Below are 24,268 nucleotides of genomic sequence, written 5' to 3'. Positions count from 1 at the left end.
TTTATTAGCTTTAATATGGACACAGAATTGGACACCCTAATAAGGCAGGGTTTTTTCGCCTGCTTTCATCATTATTAAAGGAGAACATCTCTTATGATAATCACTGACAGCTACATTATGGCTTTCATGAACTGATGGTTAATGGAGAGATATTATGCTTAAGCTTAATTAAGCTTGTGCTTATTATGTTTTTTACGCTTAAAACCTTCATTACACACCCCTCTGATCAAAAACCGTTATTGAGTAGCAAGTAGTCAATGGCATGAATATGCTAATGCATGTCTGAGACCTTAGCAGGGAACTATGTAGTCTGGTTTTTTACACTGAAGGGTTAGTTCACCCAAAGAAGTCTGTCATAATTTACTCACCCTCATGTCATTCCAAACCTGACTGAATGACTTTCTTCTGTAGAACACAACAGAAAATATTTAGAAGAATATTTTATCAGTTTTTGTCCATACAATGAAAGTTAATGGGGTCCAAAACCAACACTAACAAAAACATTTTCCAAAAAAATCATCTTTGGTGTTACACAAAAGAAAGAAAGCCATTGGGAAATTGTGAAAAAGCAGCATTTCCGTCCCATCCTATCCGTCCCAGCTGCTGTGGCACTTTTTAGTTAATGAGTTACTTCAAAATGCAAACCAGAGATCAGATCTCTTGCCAGAGATCAGCAGCAACTTTTTTTTTTTCTTGAGCCAATTGCTCATCACATGCCTTGAGGCAAAGTCATGTAACTTTTTGATGTAATTCTAGGAATTAATTTGGTCTGTTTTTTATAATTGTTTAAAGTGCCTTGCTTATGAAAGGTTCATATTTTGGTTTTGGGAGTCAGGTTGGGAGTCAGGTTGGCATGCATGCAGGGTCAAAATATAATATGCATTTATTTTTACCTTACTTGCTCAACGATTCCATTTTCCAAACCAATCCTTGCGTGTGGCTAATCTGCAGTGATTGGTCCGATGGGTCTCATTTAAATACCTGTAATGCCTGATAAAGCAGCAGTGCTGCTTTGTGTACAGCGTTACCGGGGAAACTGATGTTTTACTGCTCCAAAAGCGCCACCTAGTGGCAAAGAATGAATTTGCATTTTCATTTAGATCTACTGGAAAAGACCAAGAAGTGGGCGGGCTATATGCTAATGTTTCATGTTCACGTTTCAATGATTCTCTTCTTTTGAGAGACAATAACTTTATACACGGTGCACTTTCAGATTTAAAACTTTGCAGGATGTTTTCATTCACTTAGAGCTGTGTTACACACTGCATGAAAGGTCATTTTCAAAAATCCATAATAGGGCACTTTAATTGTTGTTCATGCTTTCATCATATTACCAAAGATTGTTATTATAATAATTATTAAAAATAGTTTTATTTTTAATAAATACTATAATATATATAATAATATTATATAATATAATATTAAAAATAGTATTAAAATTTAACACGCATATGTTTCAAGCAACAAGTGTATACTTTTAAGGCTCATTTTTAAAATGACATGAAGGTGAGTAAATGAGGACAGGATTTTCATTTTTGTGTGAAATATCTCTTTAAGACAATAAAGAAGCATGACTTCTAAACCACAGCCTCAACTTGTCTCACTTTTTACATTCAGTCTCAGTGACAAATTGCCTTCAACAAGCCCTGGAATCCAGTATCACAGTATTAACCTCTCCATTAGCACCTCTGTAGACTCCCACAACGCCTCTCCCTTCTCTCCTCCTTGGGAATGATCAACCTTTTAGTGGTGATTAAAGGCTGTGTTTGGGGAAGTGATTAAAAGCCCCCTACGCAATTTAGCTGGAGCAAGTTAGCGCCAGTGGGGGAAACGGCAACATGGGAGCACACATCCCACGGCAGCTGCTCCTAACAGTCTCCGCAGCCCTCTGCCCCCCAACCGCAGCACCTGTCTGCAGGAGAGATGCGCACAGAAAGCCTCTTTATTCCCAGAAGGGCTCTTGCCTTTCTCTGTCTGGACTGAAGGATCCTGTTGTGATGTGTCTTGATGGGTTAATTATGAGAATAGCTCTGACAGTTGATATTCAGATCAAAGCGAACAGGCGTTCAGTCCCTCTCGGTCCCTCAGGCATATATGTATTCACACCAGCAGATAGCTATGCAGAGATAAGTGCCTGAGAGTGAGGCGGGAAGGCTAATTTATACCCCACACCTCCCAAATCCTCCCTCACTCACTCTCTCTCTCTCCCAACTCTTCCGCATGCAACTCGCCCCTCCTCTACCCCACCCACCCCCCACCCCTCAAAATCATGATACTAAAAATTAAATGACTCTTTAGAAGTGATGATTAATCTAATGAAGCTGCAGAGGTGTTCTACTTCTGCTAATGAAGCCTTGCATTCTAATAAGTCACAGGCATACACTGTAATCATAACTGAAATGCCAAGCAGGGTTAAAGACAAACTGTGATCGCAGATGTTGCAGCGCCAAGATATATATGTAGAAAGAAAACGAGTAGGCAGCGGCTGCTGGGGGCTTTTATTCAGAGCTCAGGGTCCTCGGATTCCAGCTAAACATCTGTTTTTCAATGGGCAATCGCTGTATCCTGAATACATATAACAGACTTCTCGGCTTTTACAAGCGCCTTGCAAGTTTCTATGCGTGCAGACTCCCCTATGTCTGAAATTAAACACCTCCTCGCTCTTCTAGGAGTAACAAAAAAAAGCTGGTTTGACACGAAGAGTTTGCATTTCTTATGTGCATTGTTCGAGGCCAAGAAAAGAGAGTAAATTATGAATGAGTAATGCTATTCAAGCACATCAGACATTTAATCTGCACAGTTGAATGGAGCGCCATAGGAATATATGACTCCATAGGTGCCTGTACATCCCCCCCCCCCCCCCCCCCCCCCCTCTGGGTCTCCTGGCGGTTAAATGTTCATGAGCATGTGTAGCAACACTCTCTCATGGCTATCATGTGTTTGATAGTTATAATGACGGGATAATGGTGGGCTTGTAGGCAGCCACTTCTCGTCACAGGATACCTATAGACCCGCAGCCCCTGACAGATTTACAGTGCACAGTCAGCTGATACCGTAAAACAGTAAGGTTTTTATAGAGCCCTGGGCTCTGCTTAAAACAAGCCACCACATTCGTACTCGCCTGCTTTCTGGGTCTAGCCTTGGGCCTGTACTGTCTGTGGTTGAGTTTTCCAGAGAAGACGTAATTATCTAGTTAGTTTTGCATTCTGTTTGTTAACCTTCCCCAAAGCACGCTGTATTAATGATTTCATCCATATTTATGAAGTAGCTTTATACTTGTTTGGGGGGGGGGGGGGGGGACTTTTTTTTTTTTTCCTATCAAAATGTGGGTCATTAGTACATTTTAACCTGATGCTTCACAGTAAATTTGGTCTTAAGGTCTGGTCGCATGTATCATTGTCTTGTAAATTCCCTTTGGGTGATTTTATTTGTTTATTTTTCAAGATTTGTTTTTGGCAATTTTGCTTTTATTCAGATAGAACAGTTGACCTTGGGTCGCCCGAAGCACAGTTGCGCTATATATCCAAGCACTGCAAGGTCTCAAAATCTAGTCATTTCAATACGAATCAAAACGATTGGGAATTACCAAAGCAGATTTCATATTGCGTTCAACTGGTCACAAAATTTAGCTTTGCAACAGAAAGCTGCCTTGGTTTTTAAGTGTCTTCTATGCGAGCTGTGCTTCTTATATTGCTTCTCTATTGACAATAGAAAATTGTCCGCACCTTTAGTGTCTTATTGAAAAACGTGAATCACTGAGCCAATTTCACTTGCAATACAAATGCAAACGAAAACAACTGCCTGGCAGTGTAAACTCACACCAAAGTCAATATCTTGAACAGCAAGTGCTGCAGTAATCTGATTGAATCCGTTCGGCGCTCTGCTGATTGGTCAGACTGCAGGAAAGCGGACCCTTTCAGTCGAGTGTGGAGGGAGACAGAGGTGATGAGGCAGCTGGGCCTGCCTGGGACACCACACTACCTCGCCATTAACAAAACTGTCAAGGGCTGGTGGCTGCCATTGCCAAGCAGCCTCTCTAGCCTGCTTTTGGCAGTGGACATGTGACAGACTCAAAGCTTTGGCAGGGTTGGACTGCCTCAGACCCTCTTACTGGGGCTTTGTGTGACTGGGGGTGGGGGGATGGTATCGAACTACCAGCACTCAACCCCTTAGATCAACCCACCCCCCTGCACCGGCACCACCCATTCCACGCACACACACACCCCCCACCCCAGCTCCTTCTGTCCAGTGCCAGCTGGGAGGTGTGAGGACTAGGAAATGCAGATGATCTAACTCAATTCCCTAAACATCAAGCACTCACATACACACTTAACTGTTAGTTCTATACTAATATTTAATTTATATATTTAATAAATTATATATCTGAAAAATAATTTATATATGGAAGTTATAGTATTATTTATTTGCAGATGTCATTTGAATTCATATTTTGTTATTTAATGCAATGAAACTTATAAATTTTGGTTTCCAAAAGACTCCAAATACTTTTGGACCTGCTGTAGGTGTGGACAGTGCTCTGATCTGCATGCTTGGAGCCCACTCCCAGGATCCAGGATCTTGTAATTTGACTTCTTCAGTGCCCTCAACATGACTCTCCGACTTGGTAACCAGCTCAAGCGCGATACCAGCGAACGCCTCCACAATCTCCTAAATCATAGACTATTTTACCAGCAGGCAGAAGTTTGCGAGGCTCCAGGGAGAGAGCGTGGAGTTGGTGTAGTTCTACAGGTTGCTTGGAGTCCACTTAAACAGCAGACTGTACTGGACAAACAAGTAAGCTGTGCAATACTAGAAAGGTCAGATCAGGAGGTGCAGGTTTTTTAGCATGTACAGCATGCTGCTATAGGTATATTTTACTATTGTATTTATTTCTAGACAAAAATGTTCTGTTAGTGGCATCTCTATTACTGGACTCATTAGAAGTCCTTACAGTCAAATTCAACAAGTATTGTAGTAGCAGTAGTAGTAATGGCTTGTTCCACAACAGTATTATGAAAGAGAAAGAGATTATGAAAGAAAAACCCTGAGCCAAATGATGTTTGAAGGTGTTAATGGTTCTTTGTGCAAAAATACTCTCACAGAATTTCCTGCACTATAGCAAAACAGCATAAGAATCTACAGAACGAGCAATGTTGTCCGATTCCCAAACGAATGACTCTTATGAGGTGGTTCTAAATGAACTAAAAACATACTGTTAAGTCTCAATTTGATTCTTTTTCTTTGTCATGACTCAAACCCATACAGCTCTGCCAGTTCCCAAATGAATGACTCTGAATGTTTGTTTCTTTTGAATTATTCTTTTTAGTGAATCAAACAGTTTGCGACCAACTGTGCTTTGTCAGTCAATCAGTCTGACTGTTAACTAGTAAACCTCAAATCCACAGAAATATATTTTTAATATACAGAGACAGTGATACATGTTACTTTTGTCTTTGTCTACACAAATATGCTCTCCAAAACAATTTCTGAAAGATTGCCTGCCTCATTTAGTGCTAAAGAAGCATTTGAGACTAGATCCTACGTTTGTATCAGATTACTTATTTTCAGAACATCAGTTTTGCCATTTTTTTGTTTTTGTTGACAGTTACTTTTAAACTTGTTTATTCAATCATTGGTTCGCTCCCATTATTTCGAATAGCTGCTAGACTGTCCAACTTTCTTTTTGAAAGAAACTTGGCGTATTGCAGATGTAGCCGTTCAAAAGCCAGAACACTGAATACATCATTGGATTGCTTTAAAGCCACTGAGCAATACATGCGTCATTTTAGTATCTTGTTAGCATTTAAACATTTCTTTGGAATGAATACTTGAGTCATGGGTGATGTGATTACACATGACATTTAGCATTTCAGCACAACAGCCATTCTGAGTGAGATGTAGTTGGCAATTGCAGTCACTAAACATGCTCAGTAGGTACGATGATGACTCAGGTGCATGTTTTACAAGCTGCAGTATTAAAGTAAATCTAATCTGATCTGGAAGAACTTAATATTTTCTGCTTACCCTCAAGTATGCGTTTTATTTTTTCTCCTGTGCAGACTGAAGACATTGAGGAGATTGCGAAGAAGGCCCAAACCTTACCCAAAGAGAACAAGAAAAGGCAGAGGATTGTTGTCTTCACCCAAGGCAAAGAAGGAACTATAATGACCAGAGGTGCGTGGGTCAGTTTTCATCTCTTCGGAATTAGGTTTTCATAATCACGCTTTTAGATCAGGACCATCTCGTGTTAAAAAGAAATAACACAACCCCCAGAAACACTTTATTTAGTTATTTACAGTTGGAATGATGTTGATAGATTTCCTTTGTAAACATTAGTGAATAGCCTCAAACAAGGTCATCTTAAGAATAGAATGCCGTTCTCTCTGGCGGCTTTCGATGTTGCTCAGTGTGAAATGAATTCGCCCTTGGCAATGACCTCCTATCTCTCAGATGCAGAATTTGAATCCAAAGGGCTGTTGCAGTCACATTGCTATGGTAACTGAGTGGTGGGAGATCTTTCTGTGGAGTGGATAAGTTTAACCGAATAGTGGGGAAAGCAAAACAGTTGTAGCTGATTAAACCAGCGGGGTTTGAAGTAGAAAGCAGGGAGGCGGCAGGAATGTAAAGGGGACAGGCTGAGCTGTTTATGCTCTTCTTCTCCTGCTCTTCATTTCTTCTCCTTTTGCACCTGCCAGAACGGCATTCCTCTCTTTACAGTCCGCCAGTGCCCAGTCTCGGCTAAATTCCATTTGTTCAGGATAATTCGCCTTTTATTGCCTTTTGTATTTTGATTCATTGAATTTCACAGTGTTCTTACAATGAATTCTGTCAAGGTTGGACATTATTTAAATCTCTCGGGAACACAGAGCGGCTGCCCTTGCAACGCTCTGGAGACCCTGGAAAAACAATGAGGTAAACATGGTACATGACCTTTAGATGCAAAAACCCTGAAGAGGTTTGGCCTAGCACATACGCACCAGCTAGTTGAGCCTTGGTGCTCATGCAAGAAACAAAAGCTTGAATCCAGTATTCTTCCAGTTTTTCCTCCCTCTCAGCTAAAAATGGTGAAAACTAAAATCTTGATATAAAGTCACATTTTTGTTCATTTACATTTGGAGTTGGTAATTTTGTTATGGTTTTGAAAGAAATCTCTTGTGTTCACCAAGGCTACAATTATTTGACCAAAAAATACAGTAAAAAGTAATATACCGAAATATTACTTTAATATCTTTTAAAAATGTAATTAATTCCTGTGAAGGCAAAACTGTTTTTAGAAGCCATTACTAAGTTGGTTCTCAAAAACTTTTCTTATTATTATTGATGTTGAACAGTTGTACTGCTTAATACTTTTTGTGGAATTATGGTGTTTATTTCACAATTCTTTGAATAGAAAGTTCAAAAGAACAACATGTAACATTTCATAACATTATAAATATCTTTACTGTCACGTCATCAATTTAATCCTTGCTGAATTAAAGTATTAATTCCTTTAAAGAAAAATGTTTTGAATGCAGTGTGTCATCATGCTGTTAATTTGAATTATTTAATAACGATTGTATAAATCGGCCTTTTTTTCTGACCATATTTAATTAATGGATTAATTTGATTTAAACCATGTTTATTTTCGTCAAAGCTTATTTTTATTGAACATTCTTAAACAGTTAAATAAAATTACAATCCTATAACATTGTCACTATTTTCACTTGTTTGCCAAAGGTGACATGAGTGCCTAAGGTTTCCGACCACTGATGCAATAAGATACCATGTTAAGATTGTTCTCTGATTTTATAGGCCTCACTCTTAGAGTGACTTGACACATGACAATCCTGATGACACCGCAGGCCTCTCCGAGTCCCTCGCCCCTGTTAGCTTATAGGTCTAATCCTATTCACAAGTCTGCACTAAAGGATTGAAGTGTTGTTAAACAGAGCTGTTGCAGAGCTCTGTATTATACAATTTACACAACATGTTACCAGAGTAACGCGGCAAAGCTGGTTCCACTGCGCTGCGTTTATCACACAAACGCTAATAGCATTAGTCCCCCTGGGCTGATAAGGCTGCTCAGGCAATTGCTACTCCTGTAAAGCCTCATCAGAGGAAAGCGCTACAAGACAATCCTTTCCTTTTGCTACAGAACCGCCTTGCTCCCACTTGTTCCTAGCTAACTTTCAGCCTAAGCATCGGCTTTAGAGAAAATACTCTCCTGGAGGCATTTTACACTACGCTGAGGAAAAAGGCGGGCTTGGCTAACCTCCTGCAGTCCTTTCAAAAGGAGCCGTGGGGTCGGCGACAACCCCGGCGAACCTATGCGAAGTGAACGAGGATGCCGCGCACGAGGTGGTTGGCCGTAAAGAATGTCAGGTGTCGCACGAGCGCAGAAATAAGTGGGTTCAAATAGCAGGGGCGACGGAGAAGGAGAGGGACGTTATATTGCTCCCCGCTGCCTCCGCCAATAAACATCAATATAAAAGAGAATTGAAGATTTGCTCAACCTCCCAGAGGCTGTGCTCTGATGCTGTCTGATCTCTACATTTCATTTGCAATTTGCTCTCTATGTGGGGATGTGATCATTCAACAGGCTCTGAATGTCACAATGAAGTTGTTTTAATGGTGATTAAGAAGGCTGGGATGATGGGCCCTGGGGGCGACGCTCCAAAGAGATGCAGATTTGTTATTGTGTAGTTCCTCTTTGTGCGTGCCGGCTTTCTCTCGCGGCATAAACGCAGGCTGTCCTCCCCCCTCAACATTAATTTCCTTAATGAAAGCTGCCAGAAGAGGAGCCCTTAATGAAGCACCTTTGTGACATCGCTGAACAGAGCGCGGCCCTGCTGGCGCACCTATTACAGGTTCGTATTAAGAGCGCGGAACCCACAGTCTTTGATCTAATGATGGCTGAGTGTGCAGGGTCGCCCAGGGGCTCCGGCAGGGACGACGGCGTCACGGGGAGGAAGAGAGTCTGTGATATTCTATTAGTACTTTCCCTCCTCCGTGAGTTCACGTATTAAGCTAACTTAATCGCACTCTTCGTGACCGCTTTGCAAAATAGAATGTCCCGTTTAATCCCAAACTACTTGATGCGTAGGAATGTAGCCCAACGAGGGCAGGCTGACAGTTTCGGGCAGAGTCATGACTCATAAGTGTCACACTTTACTCTAACTTCCTGGAACTGAGGTTCGAGAGAGAGATAACCTTTGTTGTGTTCCTTTTAATATCACAAGAAGTGAAACTAACACCACAACAGGAGGGGCGTCTTTGCATTTCTGCAGAAAGAGAGCGAGGCTGCTGTAGTTTTGTTTATTTCCAGTTGACTTGTAAACTCCACTGTTCAGTGATATCTGGACGTGACCATATCCTTATCTGGCTGGAAAACACGGGGCTTGGATGTGGTTGTCCCAGCTCAAGCACATGATGTGATTTAAAGGGATAGTCCACCCAAAAATGAAAATTGTCATCGTTTACTCACCCTCATGTGATTCTGTATGACTCTAAAATTCTTCTCCAAAGTTTCCCTGGTGTTTTGGCATTAAATGAAAATTCATCCCATTTTCTAAATGCATGTTATAGATTGTGAATAGTTCATCCATGCATGTGTTTGATTTCTTTAAAAAAAAAAAAATGTCATAGCTTTACAACTTTTCCTTGGTGACACACAGGACTTCTGCAATGATTTATTCTGCATAAACCCTGCCCCTTTGCTATAAGTCACTGCAAGCTTGCATTCAGATCTGCTTCCAACAACTAATGTATGTAACCAAGTCCTGCCCTACATTTTTTTTCCTTTTTCAATAATCTGTTTCTCTCAGATGTACATCACAATATGGAAGAAAAGTTCTGTCGCTACTTCTGTATCATTGTGACTCTAAGAGTGAGAGAAATAAATTGCCTTTACTTCAATTGCGATATAATTCTAAAGTCGCTCCATGTAATCCGTTTTGTTTTTGTCGTCTACTAAAGAGGAACATTTTCATTCCTGCTCCTGGAGAGGTGCTGCTCGTCTTGAAACTTATTCGGGAGGAATGTGTCTAATGCGCTGTCAGATTTACCTGCACCTAATGAACTCCCTAGAGGAGCCTTTTCGTTTCAGTCTGTTTTCCTCCATCTCCGTGAGCCCTTAGCAAAGGTCATTATGCACTCATAAACGCACACGTCCTCCTGTGTGTGTGAGTGTTCACGCTCTCCCTCACATTTTTCTTGTGTTATGTTAGGGCTATTATTCTGTAGTGTTTGCCCGTCCTTGTTTGTGTCTCATTAATGCAATGCACCTTTGAAGCAGCTGAGCTAAAACCGAAATGCTGTAAACAGTCAGTTAGCGGCTGCTTGTTTTGATAGGCTTAAAAAGCAAAAGAAAAGAGATATAAGACGTAGCATTGATTGATTATGTAAACGGCCTCTGTGATGACTTTACTGACACAAGGTGGACTGAACTTTCCTGTTTAGGCACCATAGTTTGGATGTCAGAGTAAAAATTAAAAAGTAAAGTCTAAAATTGTGATTTTATGTCACATCTGTAATATTGTTTCATAACTGAAACGATTTTTTCACAGTTGGGACTTTATTTCTCACAATTAAGACTTTATTTCTCAACATTTTTCTTGACACATTTTACAGTGTGTCATTGTGAATTGCGAAATTTTTCTTTTTATCATCTCTTCCTCATACCTGCAACTTAAATTTTATTTATTTTTTGCTTTGTTTTGATTTCAAATCTCACAAATGTACATTTCTCTCACAATTTCAACTTAATATCTTATTACAATTTTTTTTTGCTGCTTGCTTATCATAATAGTGACTATACATCTCACATCTCAACTTTGTATCTCCCAGTCTTTAATTCTCATAACTTTAGATCTCAAAAGTGTTTTTTTTCTTATTTTAAACTCCCAATTACCTTTATTTTTACTCTGATGTGGAAATAAGCTGACCTTCTCATAACTGTAAACTTATTTTTCATAATGACATCTCTAAATGTGACATTTTATCTCCTATTTTAGTTTTTTTCACTATTAACTTTATATTATATAGTGTTTTATCTCAATTTTGATATTATTTTCTCATATGTACAACTTTATATCTCACAATTGTGACTTTCTATAATGTTTTATTTAAAACTCACAATTACCTTTATTTTTACTCAGAGGTGGAAACCAGCTATCATAGATTTTGTCTGTTTTTGAACACCAATTTTGAATTCACCCCATGAAATTTGAGCATACGCATCACATTCATTCAGTATCTCACTCGTGATGGGAAGGGCAACGGATGAAGACCTCCTCACGTCCGCCAAATCGATCGTGACATCATCACCGCTCGTCTTCAGCTAATTAGCATGGCTCAGAGGCGAGGGGATCTGATCAATGTCTCGCTTTGAAAAGGGCAAAACTGCCTCTTAAAGCTCTCTCCGTCCCAGACTCCTCTGATTATTTGTGCCGGTTATCTCCTGCCACTCTCGGCATGGTGGGTGCCCTTTATTAGCAGCTAAATGTGTTTGTCACGCTCATGTTTCTCTGACCAGCCCTAGCGTGGAGATAGTGGATCAGAGAAAAGAAGGCAAGCGAGGGCAGTTTCCTCAGTCTGTTTGTCAAGAGGAGGGCCATCCTTGTTTACTCCTTGGAGCTTTTGTTTGGCTCTGGAGCTGACGAGAAGTGGATTTGAGAGGAATAATCTCTCACCGTTCCGCAGCTGTCTGAAGGCCTTGAATCTCTCTCCCGCTCATTGGTTTTGTGTCATGTCTCATTGTGTAGTGAATAGCTTGTCATTCAGTAGCTCAGGTATTTATTGGAGACGTGAAACATTTCTGTTGCTGTCTGAACAGCCGAAGAATAATCCACTGTGCGATCACTTTTTGAAAGTCGCAGTGATATATTGGAAACGACAATGCCTAAGATACAGTAAAAGAGTAATTATCGCATGACCCGAGGCGTTCATGGTTCTGGCTTGTCACATTACGAGCATAATCATATTACGTCGCACATAACTAGTGATAACAAGAGAATTTATTACACGTAATTGGCATGACTCCAGAGCGCTGTAAATGTTACGATGGCTTTTCTGATGCTCAGTCTCTATAAATAGTCACGCATGCATGGTTTGTCTTCGCCGGCCTGTTTTATTTTGAGCCAGTCAAATACGTGTTTACAGTGCTGCTTGTTCCTGGAGTGCCTTTGCGAGCAGAGCCGCGTTTTCCTCTTCCTCCTGAAAGGCCTGTGCCAAAGGGATGCAAAACCCTGAAAGCAACATCTCACTTCTGATATGTGCACACAAGTGTCAAACACAGCACCAAAAAGAAACAGCTGTACAGGAGCTATTAATATAACCTCACAGCTCAGGAGATGTAACTTCGTTGCCCCTTTTTTTCCGCTCCCTGGATAGTCTTGCAGAGGAAAGTATTTTCACTTTCTGCATGAACATGTAAAGCGAAGAATGGCAAAACCACAAAAGTGATGGAACTCCCTGTGAACTGCCCAGAGACTATGTTTACAGGGACGACCACAAGCCAGTAACAACAAAGACAGGTTTTGGCAGCAAAGTTTTAATTGCCATGCCTATTAAAGAGCCCTGCCAATGGCCTCTTTTGTGTTATACATTAACATGAAATTGGTCCTGGAACGCTCTCAGACTAACCAAAGCAGCATGTTGAGAGCCAAGTTCAATAATATGTTTTGAATAAAGATGTGATGTGTTCTCTCCGGTTTGATGAAATGGAAGGAGATGTCCATCAAGGATGGTTTTGGGGGAATGAGAGCAGCGTGTAGCGATTTAGGAATTTAATTTCTCTGTTTTTATTTGCCCTAGTTTGCTCTTGCGTGCTTATGTAAATTGTCCTCATTCACATTGGACCAGAAACTCTTGTAAAACCTTAATTCATTTTTACTCTTAAAAGTATTTTCTTTTGTTCAGCTGTCTTGTCCTTTCCCTCATACCGTTTTGCCTTTCATTTGACACTCAAGAATTGGCTTAGTATTCTGGTTATTAGCTGTTCCTTTAAAAAATATATGGGAATTAACCGATTGATTCTGTTAATGGTTCCTTGCGTTCATTCTTCATGTGTTTCCTGTGGTACAGTTAGGGGTTCTACAACAACTCTTCTAATTCTACTGCACCAAACAGTGTGATTCACAAACAAATGAGACTAATAGGATGGTTTTTTTTTTGGGAGTAAAAAACACACTCTGTAGCAATTTGTTTTGAATGAGTGAATCAAAAATATATTCCACAACCAGTGTAGTGTGAATGACTCTTATGAGTCAGTTCTTCAAAATGAATGAAACCCACAGTTTGAGCAGTATAATTCAACCACTGATTCCTGAGCTAACGACTAATGAATCAAAACATTTTTGTGAATCAAACACACTTTATGGTGTGCTTCAAGGCTTTTGATTCACTTGTTATTTACACATTGAGTTGACAAAACATTTTGTATTTAATTTATAGCTAAGGCCCATTATTGGATTGCATTTAAGCAACTTGTAAAAAGTCTGCGTAAACACATTTTACAAATATTATTTTATATTTATTTATTATGTGGAATTGCGTTTCATTTTTCCAAACATTTCTTTCACAAAACTACAAAAGAAGTCTTCCCATCCCTCATTTTGAGTTTGAGTACTGGAAGACAGTACTGAATTATTATATTATTTTCGCTGTGGATGTTGGTTAACGATGACACACATGGACAGTAATGAAAACATCCTATTGGACCAATTAGTAGTGTGAATCTTTCTTTTTACTAAGCATCTGCCTCTTGCCTCCATTCCTTGAAACTCTTGTCATTGTCCCCATTGAGAGCTGAGAGAGGCTCCTGGACACCATTTGGCATCCAAGTGGTTGGACGCCTCGTCCTCCAGCGCAGCCCCTCTCATTTCACACGTCCTCCCCCCATTATCATATCAATTGATGCAGCTTGTAGGAGACAAAGTGAGGTTATGGGAACCACCTAGAGCAACATGCACCATTAAACATCAATGCAAGCGGACTAGCACATATGCAAGTTCAGCCTTGTTTACCAAGCTTGAAGACTGGCAGTGTATATTTCTCGAGCTCTTAGAGCTCCCAGCCCTCCCTCCGAACCCTAAATCAAGTTTAAATCTGTTTTACACACCAAGGTTTTATTGTATTGACATTTGTTCCGTGCAGCAATTTACATGGACTTAATAGGCAGCGTGCTCGTGTTTTAAGATATTTTTTATTGTAGCATATTTTTTTATTGTGGACTCTGACCCTTGGATATGACCTAATGTTGTACCATGTACTTCCAAGAACCACATAATTTTTTTTACAGATGACTCACCACGGCTGGGATGTTTGGACATTTCCCAGCATGCCTCTGGTGCGTGACCTGTCATCAAAGGGCAGAGGGGTTAGTCTTTGCAAGTACCTATTCTCACCATGCTGAATTGCTTTGTCTCTTTGCTACCTCCCTCGCAAATCTGAAGAAAAGAGTGTCGTTGCTTCATACGAGCCTTAATCGTCAGTTTGATGTCCATTGTTGTCTAGAACCTCTTCAGTTCAGTAATGGGTATCAAAGGGAGGAACAGTTAATGGCTATTTTTTCTCTCACTCTCAGGCTGCGCTGTTTCTGAGTCATAAAAGGAAGTAGAATCAGGTTAGCCTATGTACAGGAAGGAAGGAACCACATACAGTTTCATTTTGAACATATTCATTTGCGTCTGGTCATTTTTTTTTCCACCTTGAGTCATTTGTCTGTTCAACCAAAACTGCAGCTGTAGGCTCCATATACACGCGTGTATTTGCGTCCTTTTGTAGTTTGTCATGATGGCGAAAGCATGCTATGATGGCAATGGAAATATTGTAAGCTTTAATTGCAAAATAATAGATAGATCATGAGTTTCTGTTAACTTAATTCACATGGAAGATCCTCTAGTTAATCATTTCAAGAGGAAGGCGGGCGAGCATGCTTCATTGCCTGCATTAATTAAGCATAGTCGTTTTACTGCTAATTAGCTGATTCTAAAAGGATCTGCTTTTTGTGTAATTAATTATCAAAGACACAATCGACTGCCACGTTTAGTGAGAAACCGCTCACACACGCAGCAGACGTGTCTTGAGTGCTCATTGTTGCATCAGTTGAAAGCCTTTGCTCACGTTCTGTGTTGTTTACTGTCTGCTTCTGAAGGTTTCCTCTGAAGTTCTCCACACAAAGTGATGGTCTTTGACACCTACAGACTACAATTCGTGGAGAAGTCGTGGCCTAATGGTTAGAGAGTCAGACTCATAATCCAAAAGTTGCGGGTTCGAGTCTCGGGCCGGCAGGGATTGTAGGTGGGGGGAGTGAATGTCCAGCGCTCTCTCCACCCTCAATACCACGACTGAGGTGCCCTTGAGCAAGGCACCGAACCCCCAACTGCTCCCCGGGCGCCGCAGCATAAATGGCTGCCCTCTGCTCCGGGTGTGTGTTCACTGCTGTGTGTGTGCACGTTGGATGGGTTAAATGCAGAGCACGAATTCCGAGTATGGGTCACCATATTGGCAGTATGTCACTTCACTTCAATTAGCAGGTGTATGCTTTAAAGCCCTGTGTTGTCTCAGATTACGGGTTGTTTTGGTGAAAGAATCATCTCAAGGGCTAGCTGAGACTCTTTCTACCTGGGGTCCTCTTGTTTGTGTCAGGAAATGTAAAGTTTCATGCAGCCTTCAAGTGTAGTAATGTAATTTTGAGTTACGTGCACATAAATGACCAGAAGAATTTGTATTTGCTTATGGGATGCTCTGAATTCTCTGATACCAGAGTAATGTAGGAAAGGGATATGTTGACAAAGATGGCAAAAGGCAACTCTGCAGTTGACAGATGAATGACTTTGCTGATTGAGTCATTTTGACTTTCAGGTGTCAAAACATGTCAAACTTTAAGTCACGATCAAATGGGGGTAGCGACCAATCGTTTCTTCTTTTTTTGAGTGTAATTGTATATCAAAAAAGAAAAAATGTGGGGTGGGATTTGGTTGGATTTATCTGTTGTTGAGATGTGGGTGTTGCTCTAAAAAATAAATGCATGCTTGCAGTTGATTGAGGAGAGGCAGGGTTTAAGCCAACTAAATGAAATCTAGAATCCACACCAGAGTGTCTGTTGTTTAAAAACAAATTTTATTAAAAATAAAAAAACACATGCAATAATGAATCGTTCACAGTAAGATCAATAACATGCAGTTAAAAAATAGATTTCCTTAATTTTCATTTCATGCCCACTTTAAGACATGCCCTTCACTGTTTGCATTATTCAAAGGAAATAAGTCATTATTAAATAAATGCACAAATATAAATAAATATTAATATACTTTATGTATTTATAATAATACACTAATACATTATGTGCATTAATATTATGTAATTATACTAATATTGTATATTATGTTGATTTTATTTTATTCATTGTTTTATTTAATAGTGGTTTATTACTTAACATTATTGTATGTGATGTTAATATTTTATTAATATTATCATTAATTTCATGCAAATATTCAAACATTCTCTTTAGAAATATTCTCTTTAGAACACAACCCTGATAGATTAATGAATCCTAATGCATAAATCAAGTGGTGTAAAAGTAATGCAGTATCCTGGTGTATTCAGTTATGCTTATCTAATGGTATGCAGAAGTGACAGCAATTGTGTCATCTATTGTTTTTGTTTTGGCTACTTCCCACTTTTTTTCCCTAGACTTGAATTTGTAACTTGTCGTAATAGGGACTGCCTAACTGTGGAGTAGAGGTTTACCAGGTACACTTGAAGACAGCAGTAGCTCAGTTTCAAATGGTAAATCACGGCACTGGAGTGGGTTGCCAGACTTGCCACATGTGGAATTTTCTGGAGGTCCTCAAGAATCTAATATTGGGTTCTCTGAAGTGCTCTTCTTACTGCAAAGCAAAGTTATATCAGCCTCATTCAACCCTAATGGAGGCTAATGCCATGAATAAAACACAAGCGTACAGCAGAAGGCATTCGAGAGCGAACCGCGGGACAGTTAATGCATTATTTTAGCCCAAATGGGGACAGATTATTCAAACTGAATGCTGAAAATAGACTGACGCTGTCTTTCAAATGCTATTTTGGAAAGCAGATCCATTTCTGTGCAAGAATTGTCATGCCGAAGAACCGGCAAACTATATAATTGCCTCTCCTTGAGTTCAAGGCCCAAGCAGGGCTCTTACAGCTCATCAAGTGAAAATGGCGCATCCTTCTGTTCCTTTCTGCATGTCTTGTGGGAACTTCTCCATCTTTTCTCAGTACTAAGTTTGTTGCCGTTTCTGCTGTGTCATAGATAATTAGCATCATGCTAACTAGATTTGTTTGCAAGGAAGAAACGAGGTGTGCGAGCTGACAAAAAGATGACTGGCTTTTATTTTTGCAGCTTTAAATCTACACTTGACACTATTGTAAAATGAAAAGGTTCTTTGAGCTTCTATGGGAAAATATACAGTCTTTTGTCAAAAAAAAAAACGACCATTTTTGACAGCAGAAAGTCTTGCACGTCTGCCAAACAGCCGGTTTGTGAATGAGGCTCATTTTTCAGTCCAACAATAGTTTAACACGCTCACACTTACTGTGAACCGTCTTTTCCACAGATGACAAGGTGGAGACATTCCCTGTCCTGGAGATGGACCAGAGCGAGATAGTGGACACCAACGGTGCTGGAGATGCCTTTGTTGGAGGTACTGTGGGACTAAGCTATAAAGATGTACTTTCAAAGTACATCTTTAATAACTTCAATACTTTAAGCAATAGTTCACCTAAAAATTAAAATTGTCATCTACTCACCTTCATGTTGTTGCAAGACTTTATGACTTTTCTTTTTCCTGCAAAACTGATAATGATGATTATGATTTCAACTGTTTTTGTCAATACAATGGAAGTCAGTGGTGTCCAGAACAACATTTGGACCCCATTGACTTCCATTGACTGTATGGATTAAAAAGCACTGAGACTTTTCAAAATATCATCTTTTGTGTTCAATAAATTCTATAGTAATATTATTATGATTATTATTTTTATTATTAATGTTTAAACAAATATTACAAGTATTCATAGCCTAATCTAATATATTAATTAACCCAATAATTCATTATTAAATTACAGAAGAATATAATTCCGGTCAGCATACAAATTGATTGAATTATAATAACAAAGGGATTGTTGTTATGAAATAAATTTTCATACAAATATTCAAACATTATTTTAATTAATTAAACCTCTAACACAAGATCTGATAACCTACTAAACTAATTAACCTAATATTTAATGCGTAAATAACAGAAAAAGAAAATCCAGTCAGCATGCAAATGAATTGAAATGTTGAAACTGGTGTCCTAAACCGCTTTTCCACCGAAATTACCTGGAATAATTTGTCCCAGGAACTTTTTTTTTTTTTTTTTACCCCAGACCTGTTGATGGCTGCATTTCCATCGCGGTCTAAAGTACCGAGAAGAATAGGCAAGTAGTCTGGTAACGTAGGTCTGTGCGCATTTCTCAATACCAAGTACGCAAATTTCGGACTTGCGTCCTCTGTAGATCAGACTTTGCGAGTTCGTCTCGGGAGTGGGAGCTCCCGCGGTCAGGACGATGCAAGTCCGGTAATTTTGCAAAGAGCAGCGTACTTGATAACATCAGTCAGCTCGCCTCGGCTACTGCAGTTTTACTCACTGTATTTACAATAAGATGAAATATATCAAACACCACTGCCTCTTTTCATTTTCATTTAAACGTATTAATAGCCACGGAAATGTAGTTCAGGGAATGTACATTTCAATGAAACTAAATATTATATCAAACAGCATTGCCTCTTTTCATTTTAACATATTAATAGATTAATAGAATAAAGATCAAAGATTACCTGTTAGATTTACCCAAAGTGAATTATATATCATGTTTAACCACTACAGAGACATCAGAGCCAGCGGCAAATGTCAAAAGGACTAGCCGAGGTTATGCTCCTCTCGTCAGGATACATGAGCACGGAGCGCCCGGTGATCGCATGGAGCTCACTTCTCCGAAATCGACAAACCACATTTTCAAATAGGCGCTGTCTTTATAAATAAACCGCAGATTTGAGTTTTAAACAACTACATTCTCGCCTGAAATACATTTAAAACTACATTTCATGACACAATAACAGTAATATTAGAAAAACTTATGTCAATAGGGTGGTTGAAGTGCTGTGTGAACTCAACCAATCAGCATGTTCAGCGCCCAAGTCCCGCCCCCGAAAGCTCTGCACCTTTGAAAAAGTACTACCTCGCGAGCAGGGACTTTCTGAGGGGCAAATTTGTACCCGGAACTTTATTTAGATCCTGGTTCCTGCTATGCAGAAACACAGAGTACCGGCCCAAAGGCTCTAGGCACAGATTAGTTTTTGACACAAGTATGTTTAAAGAAAAGATCACTCTAAATATTCAAATATTCATTACAAATATTTTAGTCTCTCTACAACACAAGGTGTAATAACCTAATAGATTAATTAATGCATAAATCGCAGAAGAAAGAAATCACAGTCAGCACACAAATGGCTTGTATTGTTGAAACAGGTGTCCTAGACTCAGACCGGTCCTAGACGAAAGTATGTTCAATGGAAAATCACTATTGACAGGACCATTTAATCCAGGATTAGGTTTGATCTGTAACCTCTGGGGAACTGAACCGTGATGCAAGAGCTCTGACACGCAATGCTTATTTATTTCCTGCACAGCTGCTCTGGAATGACAATTTGTAGATGAATTGTAGTTATACTTCATTCATTTGGCTTAGTTTAGTCACATGAAGCCGCCAACGTACTATTGTACTATTTAACCTCAGATAACACAGTAACTGGGAAATGGATCACTTTCATGATGGATTATGGAGTTTCCAGACTCCCCATAGCCGTTATCTTTAATCTGCGGGTTTCGCTAATAACCGCGTGTTCAGATAGCAGCTGCGTGTCTACTCCAATCTGAACTGTGAAGCCATCCATCAAAAGCGTAAAGCACAACGCTGTTTGGCTCCCCATGAAAAACAGAAATATCGATGTTGATCACGCCGTTCGCACGGGTCTTTCGGGTCCGCGTAATTTATCTTCATATGACGCCTCTTCCGCGGCCCTCTGCTTTTCAAAGGCCACGAGCCTGATTTGCTAACATGTCTTCCTGTAGCTCTTCCAGGACAACCTTGCGACTAATAGAGCTGTGAGCGTGTTTGCTCAAACGTCGTATTGATTTTTTTAACTCCTTTATCCGTTCCAACAAGAGGTTGGAGGCCAGCGCTCTGCCGTGTTGGAAAATGAATTTGCCAGCTGTTTTTCAATGCGCTCCGGCGCTGCTGCAGAGAGCAGAGATCTAGGTGGGAGGGTTCAGAGCCTGGGGGCAGCTGGAGGATTTCTGTATCACACATCACTAAAGGGGGCCTTTTGCATCACCTTTCCCCCTTAAGCCTGATTTCCTTAATTTTTTAAAAGAAAGTACATGCAACAAAATCGATACCCGACTACTTTTCTGAGCTAACATTCGCCAGCATATGTTTGTGTGTTTACGCGCTCAGATGTGTGTGCATGTATGCGTTCATTAAACATATGTTTGCACATGCTTTCTGTCTGTCCAATCTTTTGCAAGCAGCGAATCTGATTTGTCTTTTTTTTTTTTTTTTTTCAATGTCTGTTTGCTTGTGTGTGCAGGTTTCCTGTCTCAGCTGGTACAGGATAAGACCTTTGAGCAGTGCATCCGCGCTGGACACTATGCTGCTAACGTCATTATTCGCCACGCGGGCTGCACATTCCCAGAAAAGCCAGACTTCCATTGATGGGCCGCTGAGAGACCGGAAGATACGGCCGTCCGAGTGTTTTATAGGACTAATGCCTTTTTTTAATTGACTTTTTATCTTCTGTTCCTCTTTCCTCTCTTGTTCACTGCCTGCCTTCTGCTGTGCCTCTGTTTTCTCTGATTCACAGCCTAATGCGATCACAGAGACATATTTCACATTAAAAACTGTTTACAAAAGAGGAATTTCTGTTGGAAATAGTTTTTACTAAATCCATTTTAGAATCATGATTATGATAGATGATCATAACTAGTGTCTTTCCAGATCTAGTGTTTGCTAACAAAATTATTTTAGTTGTAATTAGCTGTAAAAACTGAAGCCGGTAGTACAAACAAACATAGCCAGTTGAACTTTATTGAAATCAAAGGCTCATTTTATGTCAAAGAAATCTCATTGGCCAGTCTTGTTGTTGTAAACCAAATGTATTTGTGGGAAACACTTAAATGTGTCACAAACTGCCAAAATAAACAAAAAAGGCTGTATTACTGGTGTCACTTGTATTCTTCTTTTGTAAATCATTATAACCCTATAATGATTTATACAGAATGGATGTTTATTACTTGAAATGCGTTTATATTTTGCTTAATCTGTGTTTTTGTTCAACAGAGAACCTGAACTCCACTTTTACTCTCTCAACTTCTGTGTCCTGTTGGATGGTTAGAAAGCCTCCAGCTTCTACCTGTCCTCTTGATGACAGTGGCAGGTCTGCATTGGATCATCTCTGTGATATGGGATGAGGAGTAGCTATTTGTGAGCATCATTAGAGAGACTGAAGGTACAGCTGACCCTTTGTCCCGGTGTGTGACAGCAATCATAGCAGATTCAGTTTCTGTCACTGACAAACCTGTTCAGGCCCTGGCATCACTGAGCACATGGTTTTAAACAACCCACGAGTTCATGTGAAATCCTTAATGACAGCGAAGGACAAAGTCCTTGAGCACATTTCACATTTTCAGCTCACACACACACAGTCGCGCTTGTGTTTTTTTCCACTTCTCTAATCCTCCCGCTGTGTTTTACAATGATGCTGGGTGTTTTTAAGACCTGCGAAAGCTGCCTGTGAGGTTTCTAAAACATAAGTTGATTCACAGGTGTGTTGCTGTTGGACAACATTTCAGTCAATGGGTATAGAAAACATTATGGAAGAATAAAGTTAGTCACAACACTTCAGATATAGTGGAAATTTTGATTTCTCTTTATATTAGGTGTCTTCAACTATATACAGTACATAAATATTATGTACTTGAGGTGAGATATGGCTACGGTTAGGGATAGGTTTAATGGTATGGGTAGATTTGAGGGCCAGTTGTATTTTATAAATAAATTTGACTTGAATTTTAAGGGGTAGGTTGAGGTCAACAGTGTAATTACAGATGTATTGACAGAAATAAATTACAACTAATTACATGCAGGTATGATTTAAATACAAGTACAGTCTAAATATATGGATCTACACAATAAGTCCATTGTATCAAATGGTTGATTTAAATGTCAGTACATAGTAGTTGAAGACACTTAATATAAAGTGGGTTAGACACACATTTTGGTTTGGTTTAGGGTTACTTGCATGTAATTATGCATAGTTAATTGTTATTATATTGGTTAAGTACATGCAACGTGTAACAAGGACACCTTAAAATAAAGTGTTACCAAACGTTTTCAGTACACAACTTGATATAAATGTGTAATCATTAAAAATGCCAAACTGTATCAAGTTGGAAAGCAACAGGAGCAGTTTATTTAAAACAATGAATCAGACCAGCTACTCTGTGACTTCATTTAAAGTTTATTCATTTCATAATGATTGATGCTTAATATGCTTAGAGCTATTTGATTTGGTTTGGTCCACTATAGCAAATATTGTTATTTATAATATCATAAAGAAGAAAACCATCTAGTCCAGGAAATGTTTGTCTTTGCTTAGTTGGAACATTCAACACAGTTGTATTTTTGTAGTTCAAAAAATGCAGCAGTATCGGGAAGGTCATCAGTTTGAGCTAATCTACTTACCCTAGTGCTATTATACCCTTGTGCTGGACATTTATCCTGCCTCTGTCTGCATGTGAATATGAATGTGCCAGTGGTTGAAATATGCAAACATGAATAATTCCAATGTATCTGCGTAACTGTAAACAAATGTACCTTGCCTTTTGGCAAACAAATAAGTAACACTGACTTGCAATAGCCACATACATTACAGTGCTACAAAAAAGGGTCTCTGGCTGAAAATAACACCAGTTACACCTGAGAATTGACAGGTAATGTTATGATCGTGCAGATGATCAAAAACAACAATACCTAGTTGTAACTTTAAAATAACAGCACAGTAATGATCTAAAACGTCAAAACTATAAAGTGGATCCAACTGAAGGCAGTGTGATTACATATAACACAATATTTAGTGGCGTGACATGACACCCAGACCAGCTGCTGTAAGCAGCTCAACCCAGTGTTTCAAAAAAGACCACTGAAGACAACCCTTTGGTGTCAAATCATATTGGCTTTGCTGGAAGCCAATATGAAGGCTTTTGCCAAACTGTAAGCACATCCTGCATGGCTCAACTTTTATTTAATGTGCAATTTGTTTTCCTTTCAGGCACAGTAAAAAGTAACGTCCATGGTTTAGATTGCCCTGCGCTACACCAAATTTTCACCGCAGGGCGAAGCCATGGGCTTTCAGGTGCGTTTGCAAACTGTCAGGGGGGGTTGTTATTCCAACTGTGGTGAAGCACATCTCACTGCAATTAATTGATGTTGGTATTTATATTGCAAACCAACATCAATTAAATTCGCAACACCTTCTCAGCAATTATAAAGCCATAATTAAACAGTGTGAAACTTTTATTATAATTATGCTATATGCGCGTATTCATAATAAACTGATTTGTGCTGGGTGACATTAAAAGTTTCACCTTCCTCTTCAGAAACATTGTATATCAGACAGACAGCATCTTGTCTTTTTCCCCAAATCATAATTGCATACGGCTATTGCCTTGGAGCCGATTTTGTATGCATACATTCGTATCCCAATAAGCGATATTAAAAGTTTCCTTTTCCTCCTCACAGACAGGGCGCATTATGTCTCCTCATTTTCCCACCCATGCCATGTAGTCTGAAACAATGTACATTGTTTCCCAATGAGCGATGTGATGTCACATAGCGGTTACAGCGAGTTAGTCCTCCTCAGTGGCTGATGGAGTGCCGAAAGGGGAGGGTACTACTTTGTCACAGACTCCTATGTAGATTAACCTTTCAATTAGTTGTTATCAGGTTCCCTCTGCCTACGCGTGCGTTCATCTTCCGAATCAAACAGGACCCCGTTGGATATATCAGGCTACTTTACACATATATCATCAGCTTCGCAAATAAGCGTTTTATTGCTTATACGAGGAGTGTGGAGAGATCGCGCGAGGAACTTAAAGGTAAATGTTCGCTTTGCCAGCGTTGTCGGGCATTTATCTCGGCGGTG

The 24,268-nt window shown here is 39.6% G+C and overlaps 2 protein-coding genes across 3 annotated transcripts in view; both read left to right on the top strand.

Annotated features, from left to right (window-relative positions):
- Positions 1-21,290, top strand: part of LOC306884107 (adenosine kinase-like) — a 161,386-nt gene extending 140,096 nt beyond the window's left edge. Inside the window, exons 9-11 of one of the 2 annotated variants that reach the window (XM_079439791.1) lie at positions 6,060-6,174; positions 17,580-17,666; positions 20,657-21,290. In XM_079439791.1, coding sequence (XP_079295917.1) covers positions 6,060-6,174; positions 17,580-17,666; positions 20,657-20,781 — 327 coding nt within the window. In that variant the 3' untranslated portion in view covers positions 20,782-21,290. The remainder of the gene's footprint in view (positions 1-6,059; positions 6,175-17,579; positions 17,667-20,656) is intronic. The other variant, XM_079439792.1, reaches the window with a different exon arrangement.
- Positions 21,291-24,098: 2,808 nt separating this feature from the next.
- LOC306884635 (histone acetyltransferase KAT6B-like) overlaps positions 24,099-24,268 on the top strand; it is a 29,795-nt gene continuing 29,625 nt past the window's right edge. Inside the window, exon 1 of the mRNA XM_079440689.1 lies at positions 24,099-24,221. The gene's annotated coding sequence lies outside the window, so the exon portion shown is untranslated. The remainder of the gene's footprint in view (positions 24,222-24,268) is intronic.

The sequence above is a fragment of the Barbus barbus genome, assembly GCF_936440315.1.
Source record: "Barbus barbus genome assembly, chromosome: 18".
Classification (NCBI taxonomy): Eukaryota; Metazoa; Chordata; class Actinopteri; order Cypriniformes; family Cyprinidae; genus Barbus; species Barbus barbus.
Note: the sequence above shows the minus strand (reverse complement) of the source record. Positions and strands in the feature narration are given on the sequence as shown.